Below are 12,996 nucleotides of genomic sequence, written 5' to 3' on the forward strand. Positions count from 1 at the left end.
GAGGTAAGGGCCCGTTGCTAAGAGCGTCAGAGTCAGGGGTGGGAGAGGCAGGCGCCCACGTGACAAGGCGCCGGCAATCGAGCGCCGAGAGGGCGAGTGCGCGCTGGTGGCGCCAGGTTGGGCGGCCGGGCGGGCACGGCTGTACGGGACACGGGCGCCGCCGCCGGGCCGCCGCCATGGGTCTGGGCGCCAGCGCCGAGCAGCCCGCGGGCGGCGCCGAGGGCTTCCACCTGCACGGGGTGAGTCGCCCCCGCGGCGCCGGTGACCTTGGCGGGGCGCCCGCCCGGACGCGAGGGGACGTCTGATCGCCGGCTCGAGGGCGTTAGCGGCGGGGTCTCGGCCCCCCGAGAGGCCGGGGTGTGCCTCCTTCCCGGTGGGTGGGGGGTGTGCCTCCTTCCCGGTGGGGGGTGTGCCTCCTTCCGGGTGGGAGCCGCCCGCGGGAGGCGGCGCCGCGGCTCTCTGGCCCCCGGCCGGTCTGCGGCCGCCGTCGGCCCGGCGCCAGCCCCGAGTGCCAGCCATGCAGGAAGCGGGAGCGTTTCCTGGTCCGGTCGGGCCGCCCGGAATGGCACTTCTCCCGGGTGAAGATTACTCCAGGTCCAGCCGGGACGCACGTGTGCGCTTAGGTCGTATTTGTGATCGCCTCCTTGCTGGGCCTGGGGAGAGAGCCAGCAAGGCCGAGACCCTAGCTCCCCGCCCTCGGGTCAATGGAATCGGGGTGGCCAAGTGGACGCCGACTGCCAAGGAGCCTGCCGGCGCGCATCCCGCCGTCTTGGCGTCGGACAGGACTCCGGTCCGGGGCTCGAGGAGCAGTGCCAACCAGCCAGGGAGAGCCTCAGCGGGAGAGCCAGGAGAATGCCGCAGAAGGCACGGGGGGCGAGCGTTGGCAGCAGGGGAGGGACCAGGAGGTCTGGACAACCGGTTCTGGGCAAAGTGGAGACGGAGCGGAGTTCCTAGAGTCTGAAGGTGAGGAGAGGGCCCGCAGCCAGATGGAGAGTTGGGGTGGCTTTGTGTACTGTGGAGAAGGAGGTGAGAGGGGCAGGAGGGTCTCCGAACCCACAGGGCAGCGAGGAAGGACCTCGTGTTCTTCCATGGGCACCGTGGATGGATTGCAGACCTGAGTGTAGGGCGGCAAGCTGGTCAGCTTGGTGCCTGGCTGCTGAGGGGAAGGCTAAAGGAGGGGGTTCCTAAAAGGAGAGCCAGGTTGGCTGGAGGGCCAAGAGTTGACAGAACCCGTGTTCGGCGATGGGTTTTCTCTGGTTGGCATCACGGTGAGGCACCTGACAGAAAAGGTGGACAGTGGAATGCATCCCATCAGGAGAATCTTCCAGCAGGTTGATGGAAAGCAAAGAAACTGAGGACTTGGCAAGAGGGAGAGGTGGGGCAGTGGGGGGGAATGTGGGAGAGGGGCTGAGTGGAGAGGTGAAGGGATTGGAGGTCTTCCATCCACAAAAACAGGTATTTTCGAGCACGTGCTCTGGCAGGCCGAGTTCTGGGTGCCAGAGATAAAGCAGCGGACAGAACGGACATCGTCCCTCTTCTTATGGGGCCTACCCTTGGTTGCTGGCGCGGAGAGAAGGGAGACAGACGAAATAGAAATACAAATACACGGTAGGCCGTGATCAGTGCTGGGGAGGAGAAGAAAGTAGAGCGTGTGCGTACAGAGGATGAGTGGGTGCTGTTTTGGATAGAGGGGTCAGGAAAGGCCTCACATCAAGACACCTGGGAAGGAAGGAGTGAACAGTACAGATACTTAGGGGAAGAGCGTTCTAGGCTGAGGGAGGCCCTGAGGTGGGTTGCTCCGGTTGGGTTGAGGAAGAGCAGGAGATGAGGCTGGTGTGCATAGGTGGGGTGGCCCGTGTGAGGAGGACAAGCGGTACAGGATGAGGCCAGATTCTGCGGGGGCCTGTCGTGCCCCAAAGATCTAGGATTTTCTTCTGCCCGGTGGAGCCATCGGGACGTTTTCCGCGGAAGTGGGACATTACCCAGTTACATTTTTTAAAAACTGAAGAACACGCATGCCGCCTTCTGGAAATGCTGGCATTCTCGCTGTGCGCCAGGCATGTTGGGAAAGTTCCTGCCCTCAGTGAGATTAGAGGCGTGGAGGGTCCCCCCGGGAAATGGTTGTTACCTGTCTGTGCAGGCTCTGGGTTGGACTTCCTGGGCTCCGATTTCTGAATAATGGAGTACTTTTCCTCCTGCGGAAGTCGGTGCTAGTAAAAGGGTTAAATGCAAGGTAGGGCAGGTGGTGCAGTCCCCTGGGACCGAGCCAATCCTCAGCAAGTGTCAGCTGCTGTCCCTTTAATTACATTAGATCCCCTGATGGGGAACTCAGGTGGAAAGTGTTGTGAAAGCAGCAAGCATCGAGGGGCTGTGGGGTGGGGGTGATGGGAGCCCCCAAAGGAGAGCTGGACAGGGGGCAGTGCTCGTGGCGGGAGCGGGGGTGCGGTGGCAGCCGCCTAGATTATTTCTGCGCTAGAGCCCTAGTGGGCGATGGCAAGGCCCGGGGCCAGGGCAGTGGAGTACAGCCAGCGGACAAGGTCACGGTGGAGGGTGGGGAGAGGGCCGCGGGATTGGAGGCCTGAGCCTCTGGACCTCAGTAATGATGGAGGGCAGCTGCCAAGGAATAACTGAGGAGGGCAGCGGGCCGGCAGCTGGGTGGCTCTGGCCTCGGGAGCAGAGGGAGGCAGAGTGGCATGAGTAACTGTCCAGTGGCTTTCAAAAGACACCTTTCCCCAGCTTGCCCATGAAGAGAGAGGGTCAGGGCTCAGAGCTCCCCTGTCGCAGGCCAACTGGGACTGGAGTCGGCTTCTGGGCTCACTGTCGTTGGAAGCCATGGCAGCTTCTGGGGGTGGCAAGCAGGGGCTCAGTGGGTGGTGACCTAGCTAGAAGGGCGTCCTAATTCCGGGGGCGAATTAGCCTGGATCCCAAGGCTCAGGGCGAGCTCTCCTTCAGCTTGGGGAATCCAAGACTATAGGGGCTGGTGGGTGGCGGAAGCCACAGGGCCTTCCCATGGTGGGGGCATCCAGAACCTGAAGCCACGTGAGCCCTGTGTCCTCTGGGTTGATGCCTGACCAGCAGGACATCAAGTGCTCACAGCCAAAGGCCTGAGGGTGTGGGGCCCACCGCAGGGTCCGGCCCTGGGGATAAAGGCTGCATTGTTTGAGCAAGGCTCTGTAAATGGGGCCTTTGAGATGGATTTCTACCCCAGCTGGGAGGCCTGGTTGCTGTGTGTTTGGAGACAGCAGTGAGTTCCGGAGTACAGGGTTGGAGGCCCCCTTGGGCTAGGAGCCGTCCCACACAGTAGTGGAGACTAGGCTGTGAGGCGGGGATTTGGCCCTGCTCGCCGGGCTCCCTCTCACAGGGCTCCCAGCTCAGGCTCATCCCTGTCCCTTGCGTCTGCTTCCCTCAGCCACACTCCTCAGCAGCTCCCATGCCTGCCCAACTGAGCTTGATCTGTCACCACAGGGTATCTGGGGCCCTCTGGCATCTGGCCACAGGCTGCCCACCCTCTCTGTCTTTCTGAGCACAGCCCTGGTTCCATCTATCCTGGGGCCCTCCCTTCCTGTCCACATCGAAACCTTTCTGGTAAACCTGCTGGCTTCCCGGTGGCCCCAGCTTCCCCACAGGCCTCTGCCACCCTGTGTCTGTGTGGTCTACTAGAAGCCCCCGGAGCTGCCCTGGGCTCTCCTGTGAGGCATCCCTGGAAGCAGGATGTGTGGGTCACGATCAGACAAGAGCCATTTCCTAAAGAGGACGGTCTTGCCCAGGAAGGTAGCAAGAAAGGATGGAGTTACCCTGACAATGCCCACGTGGGGCCTGCCTGGAACAGTCATGCAGTGCCCGGGTCCTTGCTGGGACAGCAGAAGTGGTGATGGATGGTCTCTGACATTGGGGGCGGGGGGTTTCTCGGGGAGTCACGAGGCTGGTGCCGTGACTGTGGCCTCTGCTGTGGGACAGGTGCAGGAGAACTCCCCAGCCCAGCAGGCGGGCCTGGAGCCCTACTTTGACTTCATCATCACCATCGGGCACTCGAGGCTGGTGAGGCTCCCGGTGCTACCTGCTGTATGTGTGTGTGTGTGTGTGTGTGTGTGTGTGTGTCCCGGTGCTACCTGCCGTGTGTCTGTGTGTGTCTGTGTGTGTGTGTCTCCTGTGTGTGTGTGTGTGTCCCCGTGCTACCTGCCGTGTGTCTGTGTGTGTGTCTCCTGTGTGTGTGTGTGTGTGTCTGTGTCTGTGTGTGTCTGTGTGTGTGTGTGTGTGTGTGTGTGTGTGTGTCCTGTCCCACAGCAGGCCCCACCCTGTTCCTGCCTCCCTTTTCTTCCGGAGGGAGGCCCAGCCCATCTCTCCTTATTCTAGGCCTGTACTTAGCTTGATGGGGGCCCTGCCCAGTGCCCAGCTCCTGAGCTTTCTGGTGTGGATGGGCGGTGAGGGGGCTCTTGGAGCTGGACACAAGGTCTAAGGGGCCTGCCTCTTGGAGCATGAGAGGTGTCAAGGTGGCCAAGGGGCTGCTCAGAGAGTCAGAGAGGGGCAGCCCTGCGGTGCTCTGGATTGTATTTTCCGGGGGGCTGAGGGAGGCGGGTTTCGTGGTGCTTAGGGGTGGTGGGGGTTGCGGTGGTTGCAGGCCCAGACCTGCCCTGGCCCACGCCCACACAAGACCCTGCTGGGGCAATTGGTCACCTGGGCCCTTCCCCAGGTCAGACCCAGACTTGTCTGAGGGGCCCCAACCCGGGTTGGGGGTGGGGCCCTTGGCGTCAGCCCCGCTGCCCCCACAGAACAAGGAGAATGACACGCTAAAGGCCCTGCTGAAGGCCAACGTGGAGAAGCCAGTGAAGCTGGAGGTGTTCAACATGAAGACCATGAAGGTGCGCGAGGTGGAGGTGGTGCCCAGCAACATGTGGGGCGGCCAGGGCCTGCTGGGGGCCAGCGTGCGCTTCTGCAGCTTCCGTAGGGCCAGCGAGCACGTGTGGCACGTGCTGGTGAGTGGGCGCAGGCTGGGCGTGCGGGGGTGGCTGGCGGCCCGGGGGGTAAGGGTGGGGTGTGGGGGCAGCTGGGTGAGGCCAACAACCAGTGCTCCTGGGAGAGGGGTCTCTGAGGGCCGCTCATCATCCCCCGAGCTGTGCACCCTGCTTGTTAGCCAGGCGACTTGGGGCACCTTCTCACCCTCTAAACCTTGGTTTGTTATTTTGAGGGGTGGGCTACCATCTACCGGAGGGGTGCTTGTGCTGCCAGAAGGCTGCTGCTGCTGGTCTTTATAGATCGTGTCTTTTCTGGTAGGCTCTAAGGTATACCAGGATCCAGTTGTTTCTGGCAGGTCCCCTGAGAGCCCCTTTGGGCCTTGGGCGGGTGCCTGGGGGCTGGGTCTTCCTGCATCTCAGTGATTGAGTTGTCAGTTCACACACACACACACACACACACACACACACACACACACGACACGTACATTCTTTGATGGTGCCCCCAATGTTGAATGCTTGGTCCCAGGGCTTGGTGGAAGGAGGGTGCCCTGAGCTGGAAATGGACTGATTTGATTTCTAGCCTCCTCTGTTGCTCACTGACTTCTCGTGGGAGACTTCTCAACCTTTCAGCCTTCCTTGGTTTGTCCATGAGTGCAATGGGGGTGATGAGGCAAATTCCTTTGCATTTCTTGGGGAGACTGGGAGATTGGGAGTGGTAGAGTTTCCCAAGGGAGGAAATGATCCTTGTACCCAGTTCTGCTCACTGCCCCTGCCTCCAGCCCCTAACACAGGGGTCTTCAGCCATTTGCCTGCACCAGTAACAGCACAGCAATTGGGCACTTATTGTGGGGCCAACCTGTGGTTTTCATTCTTTACCTATATTCTATTTTTAATCTTCTCAGCAACCCTATGAGGAAGTACTGCATATCCTCCTTTTAATTGTGGGGAAACTGACGCTAGGGGGTTAAGTATTTGTCCACAGTTACAGGCTAGAGGTTGGTGGAGTCAGGATTGAACCCAGATCAGATTCCGGAGCTCAGGGCTGTGAGCGGTGCCGTGGTGCTGCCCTCTGCTGGGCAGGCTGTGCACCTGCGGGAGGTCGGGAAATGAGAGAGTGGAGTAGGAGAGTCTGGGCTTGAGGTCCTGACCTGGAGCCCAAGGACAAGTGTCCCGCTCAGCACCTAGAGAGGCAGCCCCCTCCAAGCACCCCCCCGCAATGCCCAACTCGAGGAGCAAGACGGGTAGTTGGTTATTCTTTCCCCAGGACGTGGAACCTTCTTCACCTGCCTCCCTTGCTGGCCTGTGCCCCTACACCGACTATGTGGTTGGCTCAGACCAGATCCTCCAGGAGGTGAGCAACCTTTGGTTTGCCCTCCCCAGGCCCCCCGGATAGGGTGTGGAGATGGGTGCTGTCCATGAGAAGGGCCTCGTTTTGTCGAGGCCTCCAATCCCAGTGCTGGGAGCGGGGCTCAGGCGCTGGCTTTGTCGTAGTCCGAGGACTTCTTTACACTCATCGAGTCCCACGAGGGGAAGCCCTTGAAGCTGATGGTTTACAACTCCGAGTCCGACTCCTGCCGGGAGGTGACTGTAACTCCCAACGCAGCCTGGGGTGGAGAGGGCAGGTACTTCCTCAGTTGGAGGGCGGCGGGGTGGGGGCCCAGTAGAGCCCTGGCTGGACCTGGCCACTGGACATGGATGCCCAGAATCCCACGGTGGGGGGGCGGAGGCAGGGCTCTGGGTCCAGGGATCCTGAGGATGACCACTGGTCCAGGAGGCACCCTTTCTGCCCCTCATGGCCAGGAGTGGGTGGGGTTGGCAGGTCTAGGAAGGGCTATGGGACAATCCTCTGGATCGGATGTTTCTGGACTTTGGCAGTCTGGGCTGTGGTATCGGCTATGGGTATCTGCACCGGATCCCAACCCAGCCTCCCAGCCACCACAAGAAGCCACCTGATGCCCTGCCACCTGGTGCCCCACCACCTGATGCCCTGCCTCCTGATGTCCTGCCTCCTGATGTCCCGCCACCTGGACCCACCCCCCAGGACTCTCTTGCCCCTCCTGGCCCAGAAATAGGCTCTAGGCAGGATGACTACATGGAGGTACGAGGGGAGCATCTGCCAGTGAGGGGAAGGGGGAGCTTCATACGGGCAAAGGGGCCTGGCATCTGGGAAAAGAGGACTCAAGGCTGCTGTCACCAGGGGCCCATTTGTGGAGCCGTTAGGAGGCTTTTCTTGCTTCTGGGACCCAGCGGAAGCAGGTGGTCCCATCCTGGGACAGTGAAGCCCACTCTGGTTCTCCCGCCACTTGGGTCTGGAGGTGAGGGTAACGGCAAAGCACTAGTTGTCATTTTCCTTTCATGAGCGGGAAACGGAGGCTCAGGTGCGCAGAGCCTTGTGCTGTGCCTCAGTGAGTCTGTGGTAATGCTGGGCCAGAGGCTGGGCATCCAGAGGCCTCTTGTGCCCGACTTTAGATCCCCTGTAGGGGAAGGGCAGGTCCCCATGGCTGTTTGCTCCGTCACGCAGAGCGGTACTTCCATGGCCAGTGTGGGCCAGGGTTGGACTACTCTGTCCCGACTGCCCCTGCCCTGTTCCCTCCTTTTTCCCTGGCCCCCGTAGGCTCTGCTGCAGGCACCTGGCTCCTTCATGGAGGGACAGCTTTCTGAGCCTGGGAGTCCCAGCCATGGTGCTCCAGACCTTGGGGGATTCCCACGTCCTATGGAGACTCCTCTTCAGCCTCCCCCTCCAGTGCAGCGCGTCATGGACCCAGGTAGTGAGCGGGCTCTGGAGAGGAGGCTAAGGTGAAGTGGGCCCCAGGTTGAGGGCGAGGTTTCCGTGGCAGCGCCAGACCTTCCTCAGACCTGCTGACGCCTCCTAGCTCATATATGCCCAGATGGTCGCAGATGAGCCAGTCCGACATGCTGATGGGGGCGGGGGGAAGCACTGCAGTCCACAGAAGGGAAGCAGCCTGCTCAAGGTCACGCAGCAGAGTGGGGACAGAGCAGGGTCCGGGCCCTCTGCCACTGTGTGGTTCTCTTTCCTCAGCAGCGGGCAGTGGGGACCACTTTGGGGTTGGGTGGGGGCACCCCCATGGGCTGAGATTGCAGTTTCAGGCCGGGCCAGGCGCCCCAGGAACGGGGCTGAGTGAGCCCAGGGTACGGGCCTTCCAGGAGTCCGGGTTTTGTGCTGGCGAAGACTTGCACCCTTCCCCTAGGCTTCCTGGCCGTGTCGGGTCTCTCCTTGGAGAGCAGCAGTGCCGGTGTCTGGCCCAGCCTGCCCTCGGCCACAGAGCTGACCTGTACAGCTCTCTCAGCCTCCGGGCCCGAGGACGTCTCCAGCTGCGGTTCTCACGAGCGTGGCGGTGAGTGGCCCACACCTGCGGAAGCTTTCCGGGAGGGACCCTGCGTTGTTGGCAAGGCAGCCCTGAGTTGCTTGGCTGGGTGGGAGGCTGGCTTTGGGTGAAACACAGCCAAAAGCTCCCTTTCCCCATCAATGCCTGCAGTTGGGGGTGGGGGCTGTCAGTGGTGGCTGCTCCAGGCCACGCCGCCCCGGGGTCCTGCAGGTCTCCTCAGCCCCTCCCTGTATGTTTCAGGTGAGGCCACATGGTCCGGATCAGAGTTTGAGGTCTTCCCGGACAGCCCAGGCACCCAGGCCCAGCCAGACCACCTGCCTCAGCTAACCCTTCCCGACAGCCTCACCTCTGCAGCCTCACCGGAAGACGGGCTGTCTGCTGAGCTGCTCGAAGCGCAGGCTGAGGAGCCGGCAAGCACAGAGAACCCAGATTTCGAGGCAGAGGCTGAGGCGGCAGCCAGCCAGGCCCAGCTCTCCACCCCCGAATAACGCCCTTGGCTGTGTCGAGGCCCGTGATGGCATTTCGTGAGGCCTAGATGTGGGGAAGCAGCTTAGGCCACACTCCGTAGCCCAGCCCCTTGCCTGATCCCGGCCCAGTGTGCAGCTTCCTAGGCGATGGCTCCCAGGATGTGCAGGGACTTCTGCGGCTGGGGGGGGGCGGGGGCGCTTGTGTGTCCACATAGACCCTACTGGTGTCCAAGAGATGACCTCCCAGCATTAATTGTGCCTGATGGTCCTGGCTTTGGGGAATCGTGCACTCAGACAAATCCTTTTGGGGTGGTGGGAGGCTGGGAGCAGCACCCAGATTAAGTTTTGCAGGAGCTGGGGTAGGAGAGGAAAGGACTGTGCTGCTCGGGTGGGGCAAAGAGCCTCAGTGGGTAGGAAGAGGAGGCCGTGGGCCAAGGGCATCTCTTGGCCACGTACCCTTGAGTCCAGTGCTTGCTCCTGCTTTGGTCACTGTGGCTGCCCAGGAGGCAGCAGGGTCCACACAGGGTCGTGTGTGCAGATGGAGTGAAGGAGGAAGGGACAGGTCTGGAGTGTTCACCTAACACTTGGCAGGGCGTGCCTTGATTCTTGCGCAGCTCAGCTAGCCCTTGGGGACCCCAATTACCGTCTCTTCTGTCCTGTGCCCTCAGTCTCTATGCTGCCCTGCACCGTTGGCTCCGGCAGGCTGACGTCTGCCAGTCACAGCTGGAGGAGAGAAGCAGTGACCTCGTCCCTCTCTCCTGGGAGAGGAGGGTTGGAAATTCCGGGCCTGTCAGCAGAGACTCACTTGTCCTTGGACCACGATGTTTCTTCTTCCCCAGGGTCTACACTCCACAGACCCAATATCCCTAGTGGTGACTCCTGTCAGCTTCCCAACTTCTACAACCATCTCTTCTAAATAGATACAAGGCATCCAGGCAGCCCCAGTGGTGAATACAAATGGCAAATTTAAGCTCACCATCCTAAGCAGACTCTCAAAGCCAGTCCTGACTGGATCGCTTTACACACAGCTCCCACCCTAAGGGGGAACGAGGGGCCTGGATAAGAGTGGGCAAGGGCCATTCCGTTCTTTCCCAGAGTATGGAAGGAGGCTGTTCCCTCCACCCCAGGTACCCGGAGAGGCTAGGACTAGGCCAGATCTGCTCTACCTGGTTCCTGCAGGAAGAGGAGGGCTCCACACAGTAACCAGCTCCTCATCCCCTGAAGTCCCTCACCTGCCCACTTCTTGCTGGTTGCCACGAGAGCCACCTCTCTGGCCTTGTCTTCTAGCTGCTACCCAGTTTAAAGTCTCACCTTTGCCGCTTGATCTGTAATGTGTGCACTTAACAGCATTCAGAGTTCTGTTAGGCCCATAGGACAAGGACTGTCTGCTCTGGAGGGCACAGACCAAGTATATGCAGGGAGGGCCCCCAATGAGCAAACACTTCAAATTTCTAGCACTGTGACTGCAATCTGAAGCAAGGCCTCCTCAAGCCTACCATGGCAGCTGATAAGCCTGCTGAACAGGGAGGCATTGTGTCCGAAGCCAGGGCTGGAGCTGGGTTCTGGGATTGTCTGGGAGCCCAGTGTCCGCCTGTAGGGATCCAGGAAGTAGAAAAGAATCACCACAGGACTGTTCTGAGGCCAGCTTCCCTGAACTGCAGCCTGGTAATCTGGCCCAAAGTCACCCTCACCCCAGGATTCTGGCTCTTCCCTCCCTCACTTTGACACACTCCCCGCCCTAACCAGGGGGATAAAATGGGTACTGATGCTAACAATTGCCAGGGTAAACATGGAACCAGAAGTTTCTCTGTAATCTGCTATGAAGGAAAATGACAAGTGAAAGAAATAAAGGTGTACTACACTTCGAAATATTTTAACTAAAGCCTTTATTCTATACAACTGTGAAATACAGATTTTTACCCTTTTGGCATTGCAGACTCAAATTTTCTGGAAACTTACTGGTTTGACTGGAAGGGAAAAAAAAAGCATGCTGAGGGTCAGATCTATGACAGGAAGGGAGTGCAGCCGCCCCTCAAGGCTCGGCACACAGGGCAAAATGGCCCAGCGAAACCCATTCCTTTAGCCCAAGGGCCCCTCTGGCAAACACAGCAGAGGGCTGGTAAGTGAGTTGTAGGATTTTTTTTGTTTTTGCCATTAATTCACAACTATTGCTAAAAAATGTGCACCAAAAGCGCACCGTTGTATCCAACAGATAGAAAGGATTTTTAAAAAAAGAAGCCGGTTGCTCTCTGTGTAAGGGGGAAAGACTCATTGGAAATGTGGTACATCTTTGCTCACTTCTTCCAAGCGCTGGAGGCAGTGACCTGTCCACTTTCCAAAGGAGGCTGACCAGCAGTGAGGGAACCCTGTCTCTACAGTTGTGCAGATAAGAATATCTCAAATAGAAAGGTCTGGACCCAGGCCCATCAGCTGCCTCCAGCTGAACCTGTGAAGATGTAGAAAAGAAAAAACCTTCCCCGCTCCTTCCCAGTCCCTGCTGTTGTGGGGACGGACCGCACGCGAGCTGGGGAGGCAACTGGACTGGAAAAAACTGCCCTCTGAAGGCACTTGTGCTTTTGGCTTCCTACAGGAGGCTTGTCTTAATGTAGTTTTACAGCGGTGGACCATTGTTCTATTCTGAATACAAATGACCTTGGGGAGAATCCAAAGTATTTTTTTTCCTGCCAAAAGTTGAAGTGTTTATCCCCAATAAGTTATATTCTGTACAAGAATCAAATGATTCTATGAAAGCTTCAGATTGTTAGAAAGAACAATGAAAAGAGCTCTGGATACAGGTACCACAACAAAAACCTGCATATAAAACTCTGGAGAAAACAAATATGTATACTTCCAGGATGTGAATATCAAGTTAACTCACTAGGATATCCTTTTTTCTCTGACACCGTACATTTCAGGTAGCATTTAAATGAAGCGAGTATCTCCTTGTGGTCTTCAGTTGCGATGGTGTCGCACTGCTCACCCAGAGCGCAAACCTGTGGCATCATGTGGCTTGGCCCCTCGACAAAGCTGGACACGGCGGGGCAGGGAAGGCGCTGCACCTGCCCGTGGCTGCCGCACGGCTCGGGGCACTGTGGGGGTGCGGCAGCCCTGGGCGCTGCTGGGCGTACTCCAGTCTGGTGGTCCAAGTGCTACGTTCCAGCACCCAGAATTTCTACAGGTCTTCCTAAAAGAATGCATCTGAGATGCAATATTAAAACAAGCCCAACAAGGATAATTTATTATGAAATGGGCTGGCTCTGGAATTGTACAACAGCAAATTCCTATTAAAAATAACTGTCTTAAATGTGAGAACAACTTGCTTGTTTTTAATGACCGACTTGGAAAAAGCCTTCATATGTGCTGCATGAATGGAATGTACTCTCTTAGAAAAGCTCCAGAGCATGTGGGTTTGAAGTTGAAACACAGTGACAGATGTGGCTCTACCTATGTGTCTCTAACAAGTGCTAACAGACAAAGATAAGGTCCTTTGAAACGAAAGGAGGAAGCCAAGTCTGCTGGCCTGCCGTCCGTTCTCTGTACATCTCACAAGACACAGTGTGCTTGCGGGCTGTTCTCGCATTCTCTGCCTCCCTGGGGACAGCTTAATCTACACATGGAGACTGGTTTCTATTTTACATCGCAATTAGTCATTTCAACTGAAAGAGAATCTCGGTCCATACCAAATCAGCCATTAGAAGTCTTGCTCCCGTTGGGGCTCGGTGGGCTTCCTAGGACTACTCTCAGGGCCATAGAGGAAGGTCAGTAAATGAATACCCAGGAGCGCTCACCCACCCCTCACGTGGACTTCTGACGGTAATGGAGGGTGAGGTCACCACCACTCTTCCATATGAAGTGCTTCACTGTTCGGAGGTCCATGTTTGGATCTAAAACCTGAACAGCAAAAAATAAATAATAAAAAGTGTCAAAGCCTCTACTTTGTAATATCCGAGACCTTTACTGCGAGCTTAGGGACGCTCATCAGGGGATCTAGCTCGTCCTCTCGCCCGTACCTGGTGGCCTGCTCTTGCTGACAGAGCCCCCATGCACGCAGACACGAATGCGGGCACTGAGAGACGGGCGGCTGGTGCGGCTAGGCCAGAGATCCCAGCTTCAGCCATTTCTCTGAGGAAATGCCTCAAGTGCATCTTTATCTAAAACAGTTCCTCCAATGCTCCACCCACCTCCACTTCACATCCTACACCAACACGGCAGATACTGCTCTGCCGATCA

General features: G+C 58.2%; 2 protein-coding genes across 4 annotated transcripts in view; one reads left to right on the forward strand and one right to left on the reverse strand.

The window, feature by feature from the left end:
• Positions 1-90: 90 nt before the first annotated feature.
• On the forward strand, positions 91-10,635 carry GORASP1 (golgi reassembly stacking protein 1). Of its 3 annotated transcripts, XM_032408971.1 has the most exons (9): positions 91-239; positions 3,958-4,038; positions 4,770-4,973; positions 6,217-6,303; positions 6,444-6,574; positions 6,828-7,050; positions 7,567-7,717; positions 8,162-8,308; positions 8,540-9,119. In XM_032408971.1, the coding sequence occupies exons 1-9, from the start codon at positions 177-179 to the stop codon at positions 8,785-8,787; spliced, it is 1,335 nt and encodes a 444-aa protein (XP_032264862.1). In that variant the 5' UTR covers positions 91-176; the 3' UTR covers positions 8,788-9,119. The 3 variants fall into 3 exon arrangements, with proteins under 3 accessions (XP_032264862.1, XP_032264863.1, XP_032264861.1); XM_032408972.1 differs by lacking the exon at positions 3,958-4,038 and having other exon boundaries at positions 98-239; XM_032408970.1 differs by lacking the exon at positions 91-239 and having other exon boundaries at positions 1,422-4,038; positions 8,540-10,635.
• The window catches only part of WDR48 (WD repeat domain 48), a 46,067-nt gene continuing 43,706 nt past the window's right edge, over positions 10,636-12,996 (reverse strand). Inside the window, exon 19 of the mRNA XM_032408969.1 lies at positions 10,636-12,657. Within this exon, the coding sequence (XP_032264860.1) occupies positions 12,562-12,657 (96 nt within the window). The 3' untranslated portion in view covers positions 10,636-12,561. The remainder of the gene's footprint in view (positions 12,658-12,996) is intronic.

This window comes from Phoca vitulina, unplaced genomic scaffold (genome assembly GCF_004348235.1).
Source record: "Phoca vitulina isolate PV1807 unplaced genomic scaffold, GSC_HSeal_1.0 scaffold10, whole genome shotgun sequence".
Taxonomy (NCBI): domain Eukaryota; kingdom Metazoa; phylum Chordata; class Mammalia; order Carnivora; family Phocidae; genus Phoca; species Phoca vitulina.